The sequence below is a fragment of the Venturia canescens genome, chromosome 8 (genome assembly GCF_019457755.1).
Source record: "Venturia canescens isolate UGA chromosome 8, ASM1945775v1, whole genome shotgun sequence".
Classification (NCBI taxonomy): Eukaryota; Metazoa; Arthropoda; class Insecta; order Hymenoptera; family Ichneumonidae; genus Venturia; species Venturia canescens.
This window is the reverse complement of record NC_057428.1, coordinates 21,870,577-21,886,156: the sequence shown is the minus strand read 5'-3', so window position 1 is coordinate 21,886,156 and position 15,580 is coordinate 21,870,577. Positions and strand designations below refer to the sequence as shown.

Sequence of the window (15,580 nt, the reverse complement as noted above, 5' to 3'; positions counted from 1 at the left end):
GACTGTTATGATCGTTATGAATATTTGTTTGTAGCATTATTAAATGACGAACTCATAAAAAAATGATTCTATTAGAAAGTCGTCAATAATGAAAAGATCGCTTTGAAGATTTTCGTCAGGTACGAGTGGTTTTGTGAGAAAAGTACAGTCAACGAAAAATACGACCACTTGTAACAGTTACGGAGATGTCGAGTTGCAACAATCGGGACTCACCCCGATGGAGGCTTAACGCGCTTGGACACTCGATGCGATGTAGAGTTGCAGCACTCGGAGAGTTTAAACGATCGAAAAATGCACTGGAGAGATATGACGCGATGTCGAGCCGATACCCTACCATTATTGATTCATGCACGGATAAAAATCGCATTTAAAATGTTGCGCGAACCAAAGAATCTTCGTTCCTGCGAGTTTTTTTTTCCCTTCGAAATATCGCGTACAGAAAAGTTCTCACATTTTGGAATAATTCGTATTTTGCGTATGTAAATATAACCCGAGAATCATAAAGTTAAGGAGAAAAAAGCAAGAAACAAGTTGGAAACTGAATGTACGCGCGTCAGTTGGAAAGTTTTGTTGTCAAGCCTTTCCAGAAAACTCGAGAGCATAATATTGGACACGGGACGTGATATTTCCAAGGACCTATAATCGTATGTATCTTGATGCGACGCGGAGTGTTCAAAGTCGAAATAGTGTATACCCCTGCTGATTATATACATGTAGAATGTGCCTCCGTCGAGGAAAACATTTGCATGGAGATGAAATATTCGAGAATTTATGCGGCGCACACTCTCGCCCAGTTGTTTTCCTCCGAAAACTTACAACGGTATTTGCATAACAAGAACGAAATCGCATGAAAAAATGAGAATTAATCATGCGACCGGATCCGATTCGACGGGGAGAGAAAATGGATAAGTCCGGAAGGAGCGAGTTACCAAAAAATCAAGCGTCCCAGTACAACGGATAGCAATTGGAGAAAGCATGTGCACAAAAGAATGAAACAAAATAATGAATAAAAGGATGAGATTGACACGCCGAGTAAGCGTGTACGAAATTAATGCACTCGCGGTATTTCTCAAGAGTCCTCTGCTCTTTCTGGTTCCTCGTCGTCATCGGTCCCGATGAAGTGCTCGGGGTGCTCGCCGCGGCAAGTTGGGGAATAGAAAAATGTGAAAAAAACGAGGAGAGGTGAGGAGGGTTGAAAAAAATGGGGGAAAAAAATTGGAAAGCATGATTATTTAAGGCGTGTATGCCGAGGCGAAAGAAGTATAGGATGGGGCTGTGAGATCTTTAGGCGAGGTTGTGGCCTTAGGGGACACATTCCTGATGTCGGTGTACAGGAGGAGAAGAGCGGAAGAGCGCGGATGCGGGAGGTAGTTTTGTACAGTATCTCTTCGGGAGTTGACTCGGTCCAGCGTTTATACGGGGGTGAAACCGGAGGAAAGTAGTTTTCCGACAACTACGAGGAGTTTTGGTAGTCTCGTCGGCGGTGGCGGCTCGGAGGGGAAATTTCGAGGGAGGGGGTGGGGATGAGGCTGAAGAGGAAAGGTTACGCGAGTCTGGCCCGACGTCGCGGCGCCTGGGTGTGTATGCCAGGGGCAAAATGCGAGAAGGAGAGAACGAGCCAAAGAGAGAAACAGCTTTTTCTGCCCCCCTCTCAGTTTTGTCGCGGTCGAGCGTCTCGCCCGCGCCGCATTCGTTCCTCTCCGACTCTCCGCTGCCCCTTGGGGTTCTGCACTACGTACAAATGTATTTAAACATATATGTGTTTTTATTGTACGAGGGGAACGGTAGAAAATGGAAAAACGCGTGGTAAAATAGGCGATACAACTGTACCGGTGACTCAAACTTCGCCCGAGACCCTTTTCCCCGATTTCTCATAGTCGATAACGCGCGTATATGAGACAAAAATCGAATAACATTTGTTATATAGGAATACGAAAAACGTTCGATGTGCGAGCCCACCAAAGTCCGTCGCGCGATTTCCAGATCGATATATTCTTTTAAAAGAACTAATCGTTTGTTGAATGAAACCAGGTTCGGCAACTACGAGTCGATAAACTAATAGAAAATGAGAAAAAGTTCAATAAAGACCGAGCAAAGGTATCGCGTTTTCTCGAATCGGGAGCACGAGAATCTGCAAGGCTCGGAGGCAGCGCGAGATGCTATCGGGAATCGGATGCTTTCCGGTACGGTGACGAACAACCGGAAATGAAAGGAACAAAGGAATAAAATCATTCTTATCGAGTTATTATCACAAAGCGGATCTTTTTGCGAGACTAATAGCGCCAATTTGTCGCGGTTAGAGTCCAATTTGTTATCAAGATCGTTGAGACTCCCGGTTGTAATCATTGTACCCCGAAAGGTCTGGATACCTAAACGGAGGAACGGATTAAACAGAGGACAAGTATTCACACCGGATTTTTTAAATTCACGAAAAGAGAATGATTTTTCGATTGTAAAAAGGGATTTGACCCTGAGCGAATACGAAAAAAACATGGCCGCGAAGCTCGTCCGGATCCAGAGAAGGCGGCATCATATTGTATACCTGAGACGTGAGCCGAGAGAGTCGGGTGTTGGAAAATAAAACGAATTGTGAATTAAGGGTGTACGCTGAAGGATATCGCGGAGCAGAAGGACGAGGAAAGCCCGCTAGAGAGAGAAAGAGCGGAGGCGGGGAGAATGGCTCGATGGAGGGGTTGAAAAGAAGGGAGAGGGATGAACTCAGCAGCAGCAGCAGCAGCAGCAGTATTATCAGGGGGAGCACGGCATAGAGCCGTTTGCCGAAGTACATTGCGGACTATCGACCGGTCGAGGGGCGCAGGCGCACAATTGCGTGTGGGAGCCCGCTGATCCGTCCTCTCTTTCGCTCCCACTCTTTCGGTGGGTTATCTCTCTTTATCAGAGGCTCTCTCGGTCGGTTCGGACGAGCCTTACCGGCGACACACGTCTCGGGCGACGACTACGACGACGTACGACGACGACGGCGACGACGACGAGGACGACGAGGTTACTCCGTCACGGGGCGCACAGTGCCTCGAACGATACATACGCGGGATCTCTGCTCGTTCCTCCGCACCTTTACTCCGGCGACGTTCAACATTTATATTCAAAAACAAACTACGAAAATTCAAAAAACCTTTTACCCCTTTCCCTTCCCTCTCTCTCTCTTTCTCTCTCTCTCTCTCTCTCTTCCTCGCTCTGTCTTTTTCGCACACGCATACTCGAAAAGCGGGAACGTGCGTGGGGGATTTCCACGAAGAAACGTCAGTCGTCATCGGACGCCGACGCCGGAACAGCAGAAGGAGCAGTAGAACGAAACTTCCGAAAATAATAAAAGACAAAAACTGCAACTGAATCCTGGAGGAAGAAAGAGAGAGATCGAAGAAGAAACGGGATACGAGACTGCGAGCCGGTTGGCCACTCTCGCGAGGACATGGATCGCCGTCTGAGCACACGCCGTCCTTGACTACTGGAAAATTCGAAATAACATTTTTGCATCCATTCAACGTGAAAATAACGTGTCATCGCCTCACTCAAATTCCCGGTTTCCCCAACGTTCGTCGCGACGCGATAACTTACGTGAATCTTCACTATTATTTCATTATAAAATGCGGTTTATCATGACGTGAGAGCTCGCGAGATCAGGGTGTTTTAAAGGTTTTTGTGATTACGACGATTTAAAAAAGCCGGTGCGACGCTAAATCGAGTGAATTTTTCTCGTCGTGCATAACGCCTATCAGAAAAAACATCAGTTTTTACAGGAAAAAAGATTTATTCGATTAAACGAGTGTACATACATATAGATATACATATATATGCGTATATTTCTTCGTCTGTGTATATATATATATATTTATATACCCGTATAAATGATACAGTTAAATAGATACTCGTCTTTAAGATTAACGAACAAACGAAATGTTCGGGAAATATAAGGAGATCGAGTGAACAGGCCTGGAAATTTTCGCACACGTATCACGAGAAGAGGTGGAAAAGTAAAAGAGAGAGAGAGAGAGAGAGAGAGCGAAAAAAGAGCGACATCTATATTGCACATACGAAACTAAATATCTTTCGGATTACATTTTTTTCTTCTTCTCATGCACGCACTGCCAGACGCATTCGAGTACACGACGTCCTCACCAATAAAACCTGATCGACGTTAATAACGGTTATTAATATCGAATAATAATAATAATAATAATAAGAAGAAGAAGAAGAATAGGAAGGAAAATCGTTGAGATAAAATGATGAAAATGACTGTGACGCAACAGACTAGATAATTTGGAAATTAATAAAAATTGCGAAAGCGAGTACACCGGAGGGATCATCGAGGAAAGAGCTCGTCGTTCTTTATCGGAAGATTGGCGGTTAAAGGAGTATAAAATATTGGGTAAAACGTTTGAAATACGACGGAAAGCAGGAAGGTTGAAATTATTGTGTGTGCGGCCCATCGGCCCGGCACGGCAACGAATTCGAGAACAATAAAAAACATAAGAAAAGGAAAAAACGAAGAGCCAAAAGAAGCAAAGTTCTCGGCGACATTTTGTTCGTTCACACTGCGACATCGTCGCGGAAAAGACGTTTGTCTTCTTCGTCGTAGTCGTTTCGGGGTCTTCGCGACCGGATTTTAACGTTACTCGTTCCACTGCCCCACACAACGCGGCCTCATGATTGGTTCATTCTGGAACCTGTGCCGTGCGTGCCCTTCAATGCCGATAGATAAGGTGAGAATTAAACCTCTCTCGACATTCGAGAATACCCGAAATTTCAATAAAAATCAGAAAGAAACGTTTGACAACGAAGTAAACCAAGCGTAGCTTCCTATCGATACAATATGAATGACGAGTATAATAGAAATCCTGCAGATCGTTCAACGTATGCGGATGTAACGAAGATGGAAAAATTGGGAAACGTTTCTCTCTGATCGCGCGGCTATTTTCTTGCGCCAAATGCGGCAACTTGACATAGGGCCAACATCGTTTTTTCCTCTCTCTCTTTCTCTCTCTCTCGCTCTCGCGATCGTACTACAATACGAGCATAAAGCGATGGGCAGAGGGGGAAGGGTGAAGGGGCAAGTGCGAAAGGTCGTTGGACAGATCGTCGCGCACCCCTGTACGGACCCTCCGCACTCAACGCTCGGCCTATCCGTATATAGCTGTAATCGCGTTGTATACACGCGCGTGTGTGTACAAGGGCTCCTTCGTACATAGCACATGTGTGCATGGGCTAACAGAATACTATAATACATATATAGGCAAACATGTACATAGTTGTACAAGAAGAATGTGTGTTCGGCAGCAACGCCGGAGAAATTGTCTTGTCGACGCCCGATTAGCCCCGTTGCGTACGCATGAGCGTCCTCGTCGACGACGAGCTCTCCTTTTCCTTGTCCGGCATATGGGAATAAAAAAGAAAGGAAGAGGAGCGCGCGCGATGCGTGCCGGCCGGCCGGTACGCAATCGAATCAGCCAAGAGAACTGACCGAGTAACCGCGGTGGAGGGTGAAAAGAGTTGTGACGGCTCTTACGAAAATGGAGTTGGCGATTTTTCGTTTTTTTTTTTCCCCGCGTCAATCTTTCGGAATATTCGGCTCACCTTTTGCGGTGGGAGCCAAAGCGGGACGGTTTGTTCACCGAAACGTAATTCATTGGCGAGTTGATGAATAAATATGTAAATCATTACTGGAACGTCGGTGGAACGGGATTTTAAGCGATTGGGTGATTTAATAGAAGGGGAAATAAATGGAATACTCGTTGCGGAACGACGGAGCGCTAATGCGGGAACGAAATTATCGAAGAAATTATCGCGGAAGTTAATAAAGATTGAAGAACAGGCGTCAGCGATATTAGGCTTCGGGGAAAATACGGTTTTTTCATTATCGAGCTCATCGATCGCAAGAGACTATTTTGGAGGGTACGTTTGCGAAAAAGAAAAAGACGATAGGAGCTGTCGTCCGAAAAAAATGTACGAGGAGTGCACGAGGGAATATAATCTCGAATGATATTTATCGAGGAACTTGTCCAACTGGGTTAATCGTAGCTGGATCAACTTTTCATTGGCGGACCATTATATATTTGGTGCTCCTTTTTCGAATAATCTCCGAGCTCCGGTTATTCTTTTCAATTGTGAGAACACGATGAAGCGGTTGATCTCGTTCTTTTATTCGCGCATGGAAAAAAATGGTGAGGGTAGTAGAAGCAAAAAGTGGAATACGCGGTCGCCGCTTCGATTTCTCAATGATAAAAAGTCGAGGGCGATGTAATCCCTTTGAGATACGATTGGATTTTTGTTGCGGTCTTTTTCTGAAACTTTTTTCTTCTGCGGAGCAACTTTTCACCCTTTCTTTTCATCCCCTATATTTTCTTATCGCACACCTTGGGAGAGGAATTCCTGGCGTTGGGTGCGCCGGCTAAGAGGATCGACGTATCTCAAGGCAACCATTTTTATTCCTTTCTCTAGCTTCCCTCTCGTACTTGCCTCGCTCTCATCCCCGGAGCCCGCCGCTCCTCCGCAGCAGAGGGTGTACTTTTTCCTTCGCAACCGTTTCTACGCATTTCCTTTTCGCTTCGATCGTCGTCCTTTTTTTAAGGATTCCTCTTGCAATGTGCGGCCATGTCCATTCGTAGCGTACATATATATAAACAAATCGATTCTCGCTTAGTTTTTTCAGTTGTATTTCCATGGTCGAAGGAACTCTACAGATTGAGAAATGAGAATTATTTTATTCGAAAAATGAAGAAAAATTAGTACACCGTCGAGAATTTATCCAGTATCATATTGCGTCATCGATATTGACTCATCCCTTGAGCCCCTTGATCGTAATGGCGCTACCGAATCGGCCAATTTCCCCGAACCCGCAATCCCCCACTTTTTTTTATATCTCACCGGAGCTTCCGCTCTCCGCAGCCCCCCGAACTAGCCCCACAGTCGTTTCATTCTCGGAGGCTAACGGGTCATTGCGTCAGACGCGAAAAAGTGAACGAGTCACGAGGAATCGAAGATCAAACGATTTTTCTTTCGGTTCCCTTCCTCTCTGCTCTTGCCGCTTCTTCAATTTTTTCATTCCGACTCGTGAGGCAAACTTTTTTCTCTTTCGCAATTCAAACGCCTTCCTTTCGAGTGTATACGCCTCTTAATGCATATCTATATATCTTCATTTAAATATATTAAATCATTCCTCGCTCACGAAACGTTGAGCTCCGTAGTGCTTTCAATCAGGATTCACTTTTCACACCGTCCCAAAAGCTCTTCCTTTAATCTCCTCAAGCGTTCGCAAATTTATCGTTTATATTTTTTTCTACGTATGAAATATTCCTCCGAACGAGACGGACGACAAGCGTTTCGGGTACTTCAAGGAGAAAAACGGGCTTCGTTATTTGAGAAATTAAACATTCGACGAATAGGAGAAAGAAAAAAGAGAGTCGCGGAGCACTTGGGAGAAAATTGGGAGGTTGTTTAGCGGCGCAACACAACCCTCGAGGCCTGAAGCGTCAGTCACCGGGCCGAGCAGTAGACAAAGTAAAAACAAGAGTGCGCGCGAGGCAGTTCAAAGGGAATGAGAATAAAAAAAGTGGGGATAAAGCGGCTGGCAAAGTTGATGCTTTATACCAGTTTATACGACTGCGGTTAATTTTTCACACGGCTCGTAAATTTAAGAGGCGGATGTGGGTGAGGGGGTGGCTCAGCCTGGTTGGAGATATTGGCACGATGGACGTGCCGACTCGCATTTGCGAGGCTGGAGAGTCGAGCCTCGTGCGCGTCGCGCTCGCTTCTCCCCGTTTTCCCTCTCCATCGCGCGGATCATCCCCCAACCTCGTCAAGACCATTTTACCCCTGCACTGTGCACTTTTTCTCGCCGCAAATCCCGCCTGCGAGATTGTCCTCCCATAGTTCTGCGAAGTTGTGTAACTCTTGTGTCTGCACGTGTGCCCCGCTATGCAAATACATCTACGAAATAACATACAGCACAAGAACTTACGTAGCTACTAAAATTCCTGCCCCTCCCCCCTTATCCTCCTCCTTCCCCTCACATTTTCTCTATTCCGCCCCTTCCGACACGAGTAACTCGCAGGTAGAATCGTTCCGAGAGTCCTGATAGGTTGTACATCGTGCATAGCGGTAAAACTCCCTACCGCAGTCACTGCGCAATCATTACAGCGACTCGAGGCCCGATAGTCATTGGCCAATCAAGCCTTACACGATCGCGATCCGGAAAGGCTGCTCTTCGGCATGGTTACAAAAAACCTCGAGCGGTTCATTGAACCGCGGTTATGTACGCGATGAATGCGATAAAAATGAAATCCTCGTGCGGGATCGCCTTTTGCTTATTTTGGGTCTGTGGATTTTTATATCGGAGGGCTAGTTTTTCCAAAGCTGCAAAAAAATCTTCCATCCTTCGCCGAAATAAGACGTGCCCCGCGCTTACAGGGGTGCAGATACGAGCTATTTTCGTACGTCGCGTTTATCGCTGCATGGCCAAGGACTGCATGCGTTTGTAAAAGATTTAACGAGAGCCGAGCAGCAGGAAGGAGGCGGAACGCGAGGGGCATTGACTCCGGGAACAATTCACCTCTGTACGTTGTTTGGGCCACTGAAATTTCCTCCGCAGGATCAAGCAACTCTTTGCACACCGTTGGCGAACACACACACACACGCACGCACACTGATAATCGCGCGTCGGGCCAGCCACGGCGTGAAATTGACCGTTTTACGGCAGGGTGCACGACGCTCGGTAGGGCACCGAGTCCGTACAAAATCCGCAGTAAAACCGGTCAGTTTGACGGTGCACTTGGAAGCGCAAATGTACGAACACGCGTGTACGATGCTTTTTTCAAGTAAGCCCGCCCGCGGTGGCGTGCAGACGGTGGGCCTCATTAGGTCGTTTCGAACACGTCGATACAATCCGCAGGATTGTACTCGGGGTCGTTAAATTTTACGAGTCTCGTGTCATTTCTTCTTCTTTACTAAATCTATTTTTCTTTTTTATCCGCATATTATTTCAAACAATTCGTCTGTAATCGTGGAAAAAGAAAGGGCGAAAAAACGTCCGAATGCCTCCAACCTTCTCAAGCCCCTACGAACAGTTTCAACGTCGTTATTTTTCCATTAGGATTTCAATTAACGCATGAATTATTCTCGGATTCGGCCCCGGTGAAACGTGAACATCTCGCTGCGTCGTTCCGCCTACATTCGAGAAACATGACGGAGAAGCTCGAGTACACCGCGACTATATATTATTATTCGTCTACGTACATATAAGAACAAGTCAGGCTCGAAGCACCGCGGAGCTCGCAAGTGGAACGTGACGACGATGCCGGTTCTCTCTCCCGATTCCGCGTGTACCGGTGTAACCGCACTTGGGAAGTGGAAATATCCGTTTCGCTCAGCCGAGCGTCTGGTTCATTGGCACGAGCATCGCCCTCTCTCCGCACTATTAGTATCACGAGCCTCTATACATATTTATATACTCAAATTGTTACACTTCTGGACTATTGTATATCGGGTGTTATCACGCCACGTGACAATTTCGAAAAGTGACAGAAGCAACGGAGGAACCTCACTGGGGCGAAGCCATGAAATTCGTTGCGAAATAAAATGATTTATGAATTCAAGCGGGCGCGCAGTGTCAGCGTTAATGCTCGTTGCATAAAATTAACGTCTTCTTTGAGTTTTATTTGAATGAAAAGTGATATGAGCATGACAAGTACTTTTAGCACATATTTAAACGTAATTTGTGCCGATCCAGTGGACGTCGAATGTTGCGAATAATACTAGGGCGTTCTGAAAGTCTGAGAAGAATCGATTTTCTTGAGAAGTCTCTGCCACCGTAGAGCAAAAAAAGCTTTAATGTGGTTTTTTTGGAATGCGAACGCCGCTTCTCAGAACAATTTCATAATGTTGAAATTACGAATTATTAATAAAATACCTGTCCTCCGATTGATATCATAAATTTTGATGTTACACACGTAACTTGAATGGAATTTTTTTCAATTCATTGAGACGAACGGGGCATCGATTTACACAATATGTTCAAGCGCGATTTTTCGGTTTTTCATTTCTCACGTTTTATTTGAATTTTTTTATTTTCCACTTTACAAAACAATTAGAGATTTATATATATTTTTTTAAATATAATGTTTTTTCATGATTTGTAAAATTTCATCTGAATCGTTGTGTTGAAATTATTTACAGTTGGTTTCGTATAGTTTTTTCATGCAAGTTTTTTCAACCCTTTTTAAAACATTTTTGAAGGAAATTCCTGAGAAATGTAAATGAATTGGGGACTGCGGTTGCGGTTCGATAAAGCTGGGTCTGAAAACGACGAGTTTTCGAGCGGGGGAACAGGGATCGCGAAGCGATTTATACACCCGGTATATATATCTAATATACAAGCGGTAATAATAATGTCCAGTCCCCTCCGCGCTTCTCACATAGGCTGTGCCTGTATTTTAGTATAGATAAAACTATGGGTCAGTCCGAAAGTCTATGAGGATGGAATGAGCAGTGTTGGCTTTACATCCGAGTAGTTAACAAGTGGGTTTGGAGGGGCTCAAAGCTGCTCGTCGGTGTCGAAGTAAGCGAGAGCAGCCGGCGGCGTGACTTTTCGCCGTGGAAATTTGACTCTTTCTTATTTTTCGCGTTAAATCGGGAATATTAAAGCGAAGGGTAGAATCGAAAGTGTGCGATCTCGTGGCTGCGAGTTTGAGTTTCCGTGATATTATAAGCCGCGGCGAGGGACGGCCAGGGGTTGCGCGCGTAATCGAGCGTGAAACGGGAATTTCGTGAAGCCGAGCGAGGAAAATTCGGTAGCAAAATTGTGGAGCTCCGAGCCCCACTTAAGGTGGATTCGAACGCATATGTTGGTGTATACGTGTACGAGTTTAGATCGTTGTAATCCTGGAGAACCACACGAGACCACTATCAACGGAGACTAAGCTTGGCTCGGGGGTTAAACGATCGCGGTTATTGCGCTTTGCGCAAAGTTTATGCCGCAGACGAGCCTGTTATGCCACGAAGCCAACACTCACAACAGGTCTCTTATAAATTATATCTCAATATATAAGCCCCCTAAAAGCACACACAAAACAGCACCTTCGTCTCTTTCATTTTTGTCTTCGCGAGGAAGAGCGTTATTTAAAAATTCATTTCGATCAATAAAAGCGTCGAATTTAATCGAGAAAACTGAAGCCCCGATTTCAGATCTATAAAAATATATAATCGCGTTGCAAATTCCAACGCTGCGGAAATGAGGATTTACGCGACAAATCTTCCGCATCGCTGGGATCGCTAATCGAGCTTCAACTGTTCATTCGTCTTTCTCGATCGTCTCCCGGAGCCCAGTTCATTATATCTCTCCATCGAATCGATGCACGAAACAGGGCGAGAGAGCCGGGTATTAGGATTATGCACTCTCGTCCATAGGTGTGTGCACAAAATCCCCCTCTCTGTCCCTCGCGATCCGCGCCAACGGATGCCATTATTATTCCACTCCAGTCTCTGTTTGCACTCGAGCTAAGTGCCCGGAATATATTCCTTCGCGTTGCAAGGAACGTTGACAATCGAGCCCTCCCCATCCATCCTCGTGTACACGGGACCCTTTCCGTCCTCGCTCTGTGCGTATTGTTCCATATATCTGCTCAATTTAATATCGTACTCGTTCGTCACAAACTAATTGCATCAAACGCTTTGGGTGACTCGCGAGCACGTGCTCGATATGATGTTCCAAGATCTTAACAATTTCAATGATTTTCGAGAAGGATTCAATTTTTGTATACAAATGCTGAAAGAAGAAATTTGGGCAAACGTAGCCGCAGCGATTTCTATGTTTCTTTTGACAGAAACGGATCGCGACACAGTTTTCTTCCTTGAAAGGTTGATACATACTTCGGAGCGAATGGCTTACACAAAGTTTGAACCACTCGGGCTATGCTCTCGAGGTGTGTACAAAGTGTTGTGAATACGATCGACTTGAAAAGTTTCGAGCTTTTCGTCGCCGTACACCGCCGCACTCGAGATTTAGCCTGAGGCGAGACTGTTACATCGGGAGACGACTTAGGAGCCCAGGGAGTCTGAGCTTTCTGCGCCGAGCTCGCTCGAGCACCTCTTCGATAGCGAAAAACCAGTCAGCCGATTCTTTTGTACCGAGACAATATTCCAAGTAGTGTGTTATCCTTTCCGGAGCCAGCCTATCTCTAAACAATTTCCCGAGGGACATTCCTTCGCCCTTTGTCCCGCGCCTGCTTCTATGTTTTTTTACTCTCTTTTACTTGTAGTTATTCTGTGAATAAAGAAAGCGTTACTCGGCGAAGGTTACGCGACGGCGAGTGATCGATCGTTTCTCTCAATAATTCAAATCTTCACCGTCCCTTCAATCGATTGAGTCACAACCAACTTACGAGCCTATTTCGCGCGCTTAATCACAAATTTTACGAACCGCACGACAAAAATATACCATTTTTCGCTTGCGGTCAACGCACCGGAATTATGAGAGAGGGTTGGATCCGAAGGAAAAAATGGCCCGCAAATTTCAATGAAGCGACCACCCCGCGTCACATCAAATCCCCAATAAAAATTCACTTTCCGCCCGATGTTTATACTGCGGTACGTGATTTCCAATAAATCTTTATTACATAACGTACATTCGAGACTCGTGTACGGCCCCCGAGAGAAACGGCAATATCGTATATATATTTTATTTTAGGTATATAAGTGTATTTACATATAGAGCTTACGAGATATTCGTGTACTAGAAACGGGCTTTTATACGAAAGCCAAGAAAATATTTGCTGCTCTAGCCTCGTTCATTCCGTTCAAGAGTCTCCTCTACATAAACACACACACATACTCGACATATGCAAATATCTTTTCGGTGTGTATTCACGAGACTGGAGATATACGTGTATGCAAATCTCACGAATACCGCTACAGGTTATTTCTATGTTTTCGCCTTGACCACGAGCGAACGATGGCACTTTGAACGTGTGTGCGTTTGACTCTCGCTTCAAGAGTCATTTCGCATCGATACGCTTTCCCGTTGGCCCCTGCGCTTTCGCTCCCTCTCGCATAGCTTAATCGTTTTTTTTTTTAGCACCCTAAGCGCACACCATATTTAATTGCGAGTCCGGCTCTGCGGGGGGGGCACGCTCCAATTAGTCGCTTGAAATATTTTCAACCCTGCGACGATACATAAAAGCTCTCGAATGAGTTTGCGATTGGAAAAATCTTTTAGTCGATTCGCGAGTCTCTCATATATATTCAATCGCTTCGCCGATATCACGAGCCTTTTCGTCTACTCGATTGCGTGAATTTTCTATTTAATTGCAAATTCAAGACGATAAATGAATCATCGCAGTTGAGAAGAATTTCACTCTCAAGACTGTTTAAAACGTTCGTCGAATTAATGTCAAAGCTGCGTTTGCATCGAGTTAATTGTTTCCAACGAAGAATATTCCGCCGCTGATCGAGCAAGTTTATTTTATTTTTATAATTTCTTGTTAACTCGATTTATTTGTTGATTGGCTTTCCTCGTGAATAATCCGGCCAGGGAGAAATAATAATTCGTCGGTTAATACACGTGCGGAGGAGGAACGAAATATAGAGTGTGTATGAGCTTTTCTCTCGGGCCGATGGATTATGGAAGCCCCCCGAAGGCATCGGCTTTTGTCTCTCGCTACTCCCATATTCCGTTGCTACCGGCATCGCTGTCGATTTATCGAAAGCCTCGCGCACGGACTTACTTCGGCACAGACCGAGTCCGTACCTATATACGCGTTCGTCCTTTTCTATACTCTCATATTTTACAATATTTCAGCTTATTTCAAACCAGAAATCTCTCATTTCGCTTATTACAATGATTACGCGCGACGTCGCCCCTTGCTCGTTCGAACTAAAACGAGTGAGGCGCACACGCTGGAAATTTACGTTTACGATATGCAGCTGCGAATACAAAAATTGAATTAGCATCGATCGAATCGCGTCTTAGGCATCGGTTGGAGCTTAATATGCGATAGGCCAATATCTCGGAATGGAGGAGAAAAAAAAAAATTCGTACGCGTTCGAGCCAAGATTGGGAAACGTATTTTTTTTTTTTTTTTTTTTTTTTTTTTTGAGAAAAAAACTTGATTTGATACGGAAATGAAGGTAGATCTGTTTTGAACGGATAAAATAGCGACGCGGAATGGCCGAATACTGAAAATAAGTAATAAATTTATGTTTACTTTATCTCTTTGATCGCGAGTTTGTCCGTTATGATCGAAGAATGAGGAATGATCGGAAAAGGAAAAGGGAAGAATGAGATAAATATATAGGGAGAAAAGGAGGCCCCAGAGCTCATATTATAGTTGTGAAAACTGGCTCGCTCTTCGAGACTTCCGGTCTCCTTTCAGGGGCGCTGCTCGCCTGCAATCTCCCTCTCCCTCGCCTTTGTCGCCATTCGATTTTCTTGCATTGTCCTACGAGGCGCGGAAAGCCCCGCCGGTAAACTTTGCGATCAAAGTTAAATCCCATTTCGTCTTTTCCTGTACAAAACGCCCGTGGGAATGAAATTCCCGATCGTTTTCCGAGCCTCCCCGGCTGCTTGAGATTTCATCGAATCCTCTTCTCGACGTTCCATACACTTTTTCACTTTTTCCTGCTACTTTTCATATTTTCCTTCCGCGGGACCGTTATTTGCCGTTCTGGAGATGCGTTCACCAGTATTTTTTCGTCTTCCGTTCACTGTTCAATGACTGCGCGAATGACCGAAGCTTTTCTCTCGCGGTCATCGTTGGACGAATGGGAAAGAGTCAAGAGAGCCACCAATCGATGGCTCGTGTTCCAACAACTGTCATTGAAAGATCTTGAAGTAGCGTTGCGGAAAAACGATTCTGCCATACGCTCGAGAGAGAGAGAGAGAGAGTGTGAGAGAGTTTCTTGTCTGCGGCGACTCATCCGTTAGTGAGAATGTTTTGTGGAGAGTCGGCGACGCCCGAGCTAGTTCATATACAAAAAGCACTTATTCATCAGAGGCTGTGCGGGGCAATCGATTTGACGGGCACGTGTGCGCGCTCCGCTTCGCGTGTGGGTGTTTCGAGAAGGTAAGAGGGCAGTGGAAAAATCCTCGTTGCTTTTGACATAAGCAGTATATGATGTATATTCGAGCAACGCGAGAGTAAAAGAGAAGGAGAGAAAAAAGGAGTCTCTCGCTACGAAACTATAACAGGGGATAATACCACGAAAGGGAACAACGGATTTTGCGCTCACATGTATTCTCGTTCAGGCCTCCGGACCTCGACAATACGACCGAGAATACACTTTTTGTTCAAGCGTCGACTTTTTTTCCTATTTTTCCTTCTTTTTTTTTCATTTTTTCTGGTTTTTTTTACCCCTCCAACCACAATGCGGCGTCGAGCTTTCGCGGAAGAATGGAGAAAAAAGAGCTATCGCTACACACGTATCCGATTATTTTAGCGTCAAAGAGACCCTTCGCGCTCTCTCACAAATGTTTGCTAATTGCCCGGAAAATATGGGTCAAAAAATACGCGCGACTATAGAGCTAGATGGGGGGGGGGGGGGGGGAGGGGGAAATCCTGACGAGGAATGAAAA

General features: G+C 45.2%; 2 protein-coding genes across 15 annotated transcripts in view; one reads left to right on the top strand and one right to left on the bottom strand.

The window, feature by feature from the left end:
- LOC122414354 (F-BAR domain only protein 2) overlaps positions 1–15,580 on the bottom strand; it is a 59,063-nt gene that overhangs the window by 20,791 nt on the left and 22,692 nt on the right. The gene's annotated exons all lie outside the window — the stretch shown is intronic.
- Positions 1–15,580, top strand: part of LOC122414352 (proteoglycan 4) — a 41,488-nt gene that overhangs the window by 5,467 nt on the left and 20,441 nt on the right. For 2 of the 14 annotated variants that reach the window (XM_043425543.1, XM_043425541.1), the window contains exon 1: positions 2,937–4,721. The exons of 8 other annotated variants lie outside the window; for them this stretch is intronic. In XM_043425543.1, coding sequence (XP_043281478.1) covers positions 4,665–4,721 — 57 coding nt within the window. In that variant the 5' untranslated portion in view covers positions 2,937–4,664. Of the gene's footprint in view, positions 1–2,936; positions 4,722–10,682; positions 11,030–15,580 lie in introns of those variants that run through there. 4 more of the 14 variants (XM_043425547.1, XM_043425546.1, XM_043425542.1 and 1 more) reach the window with 3 other exon arrangements.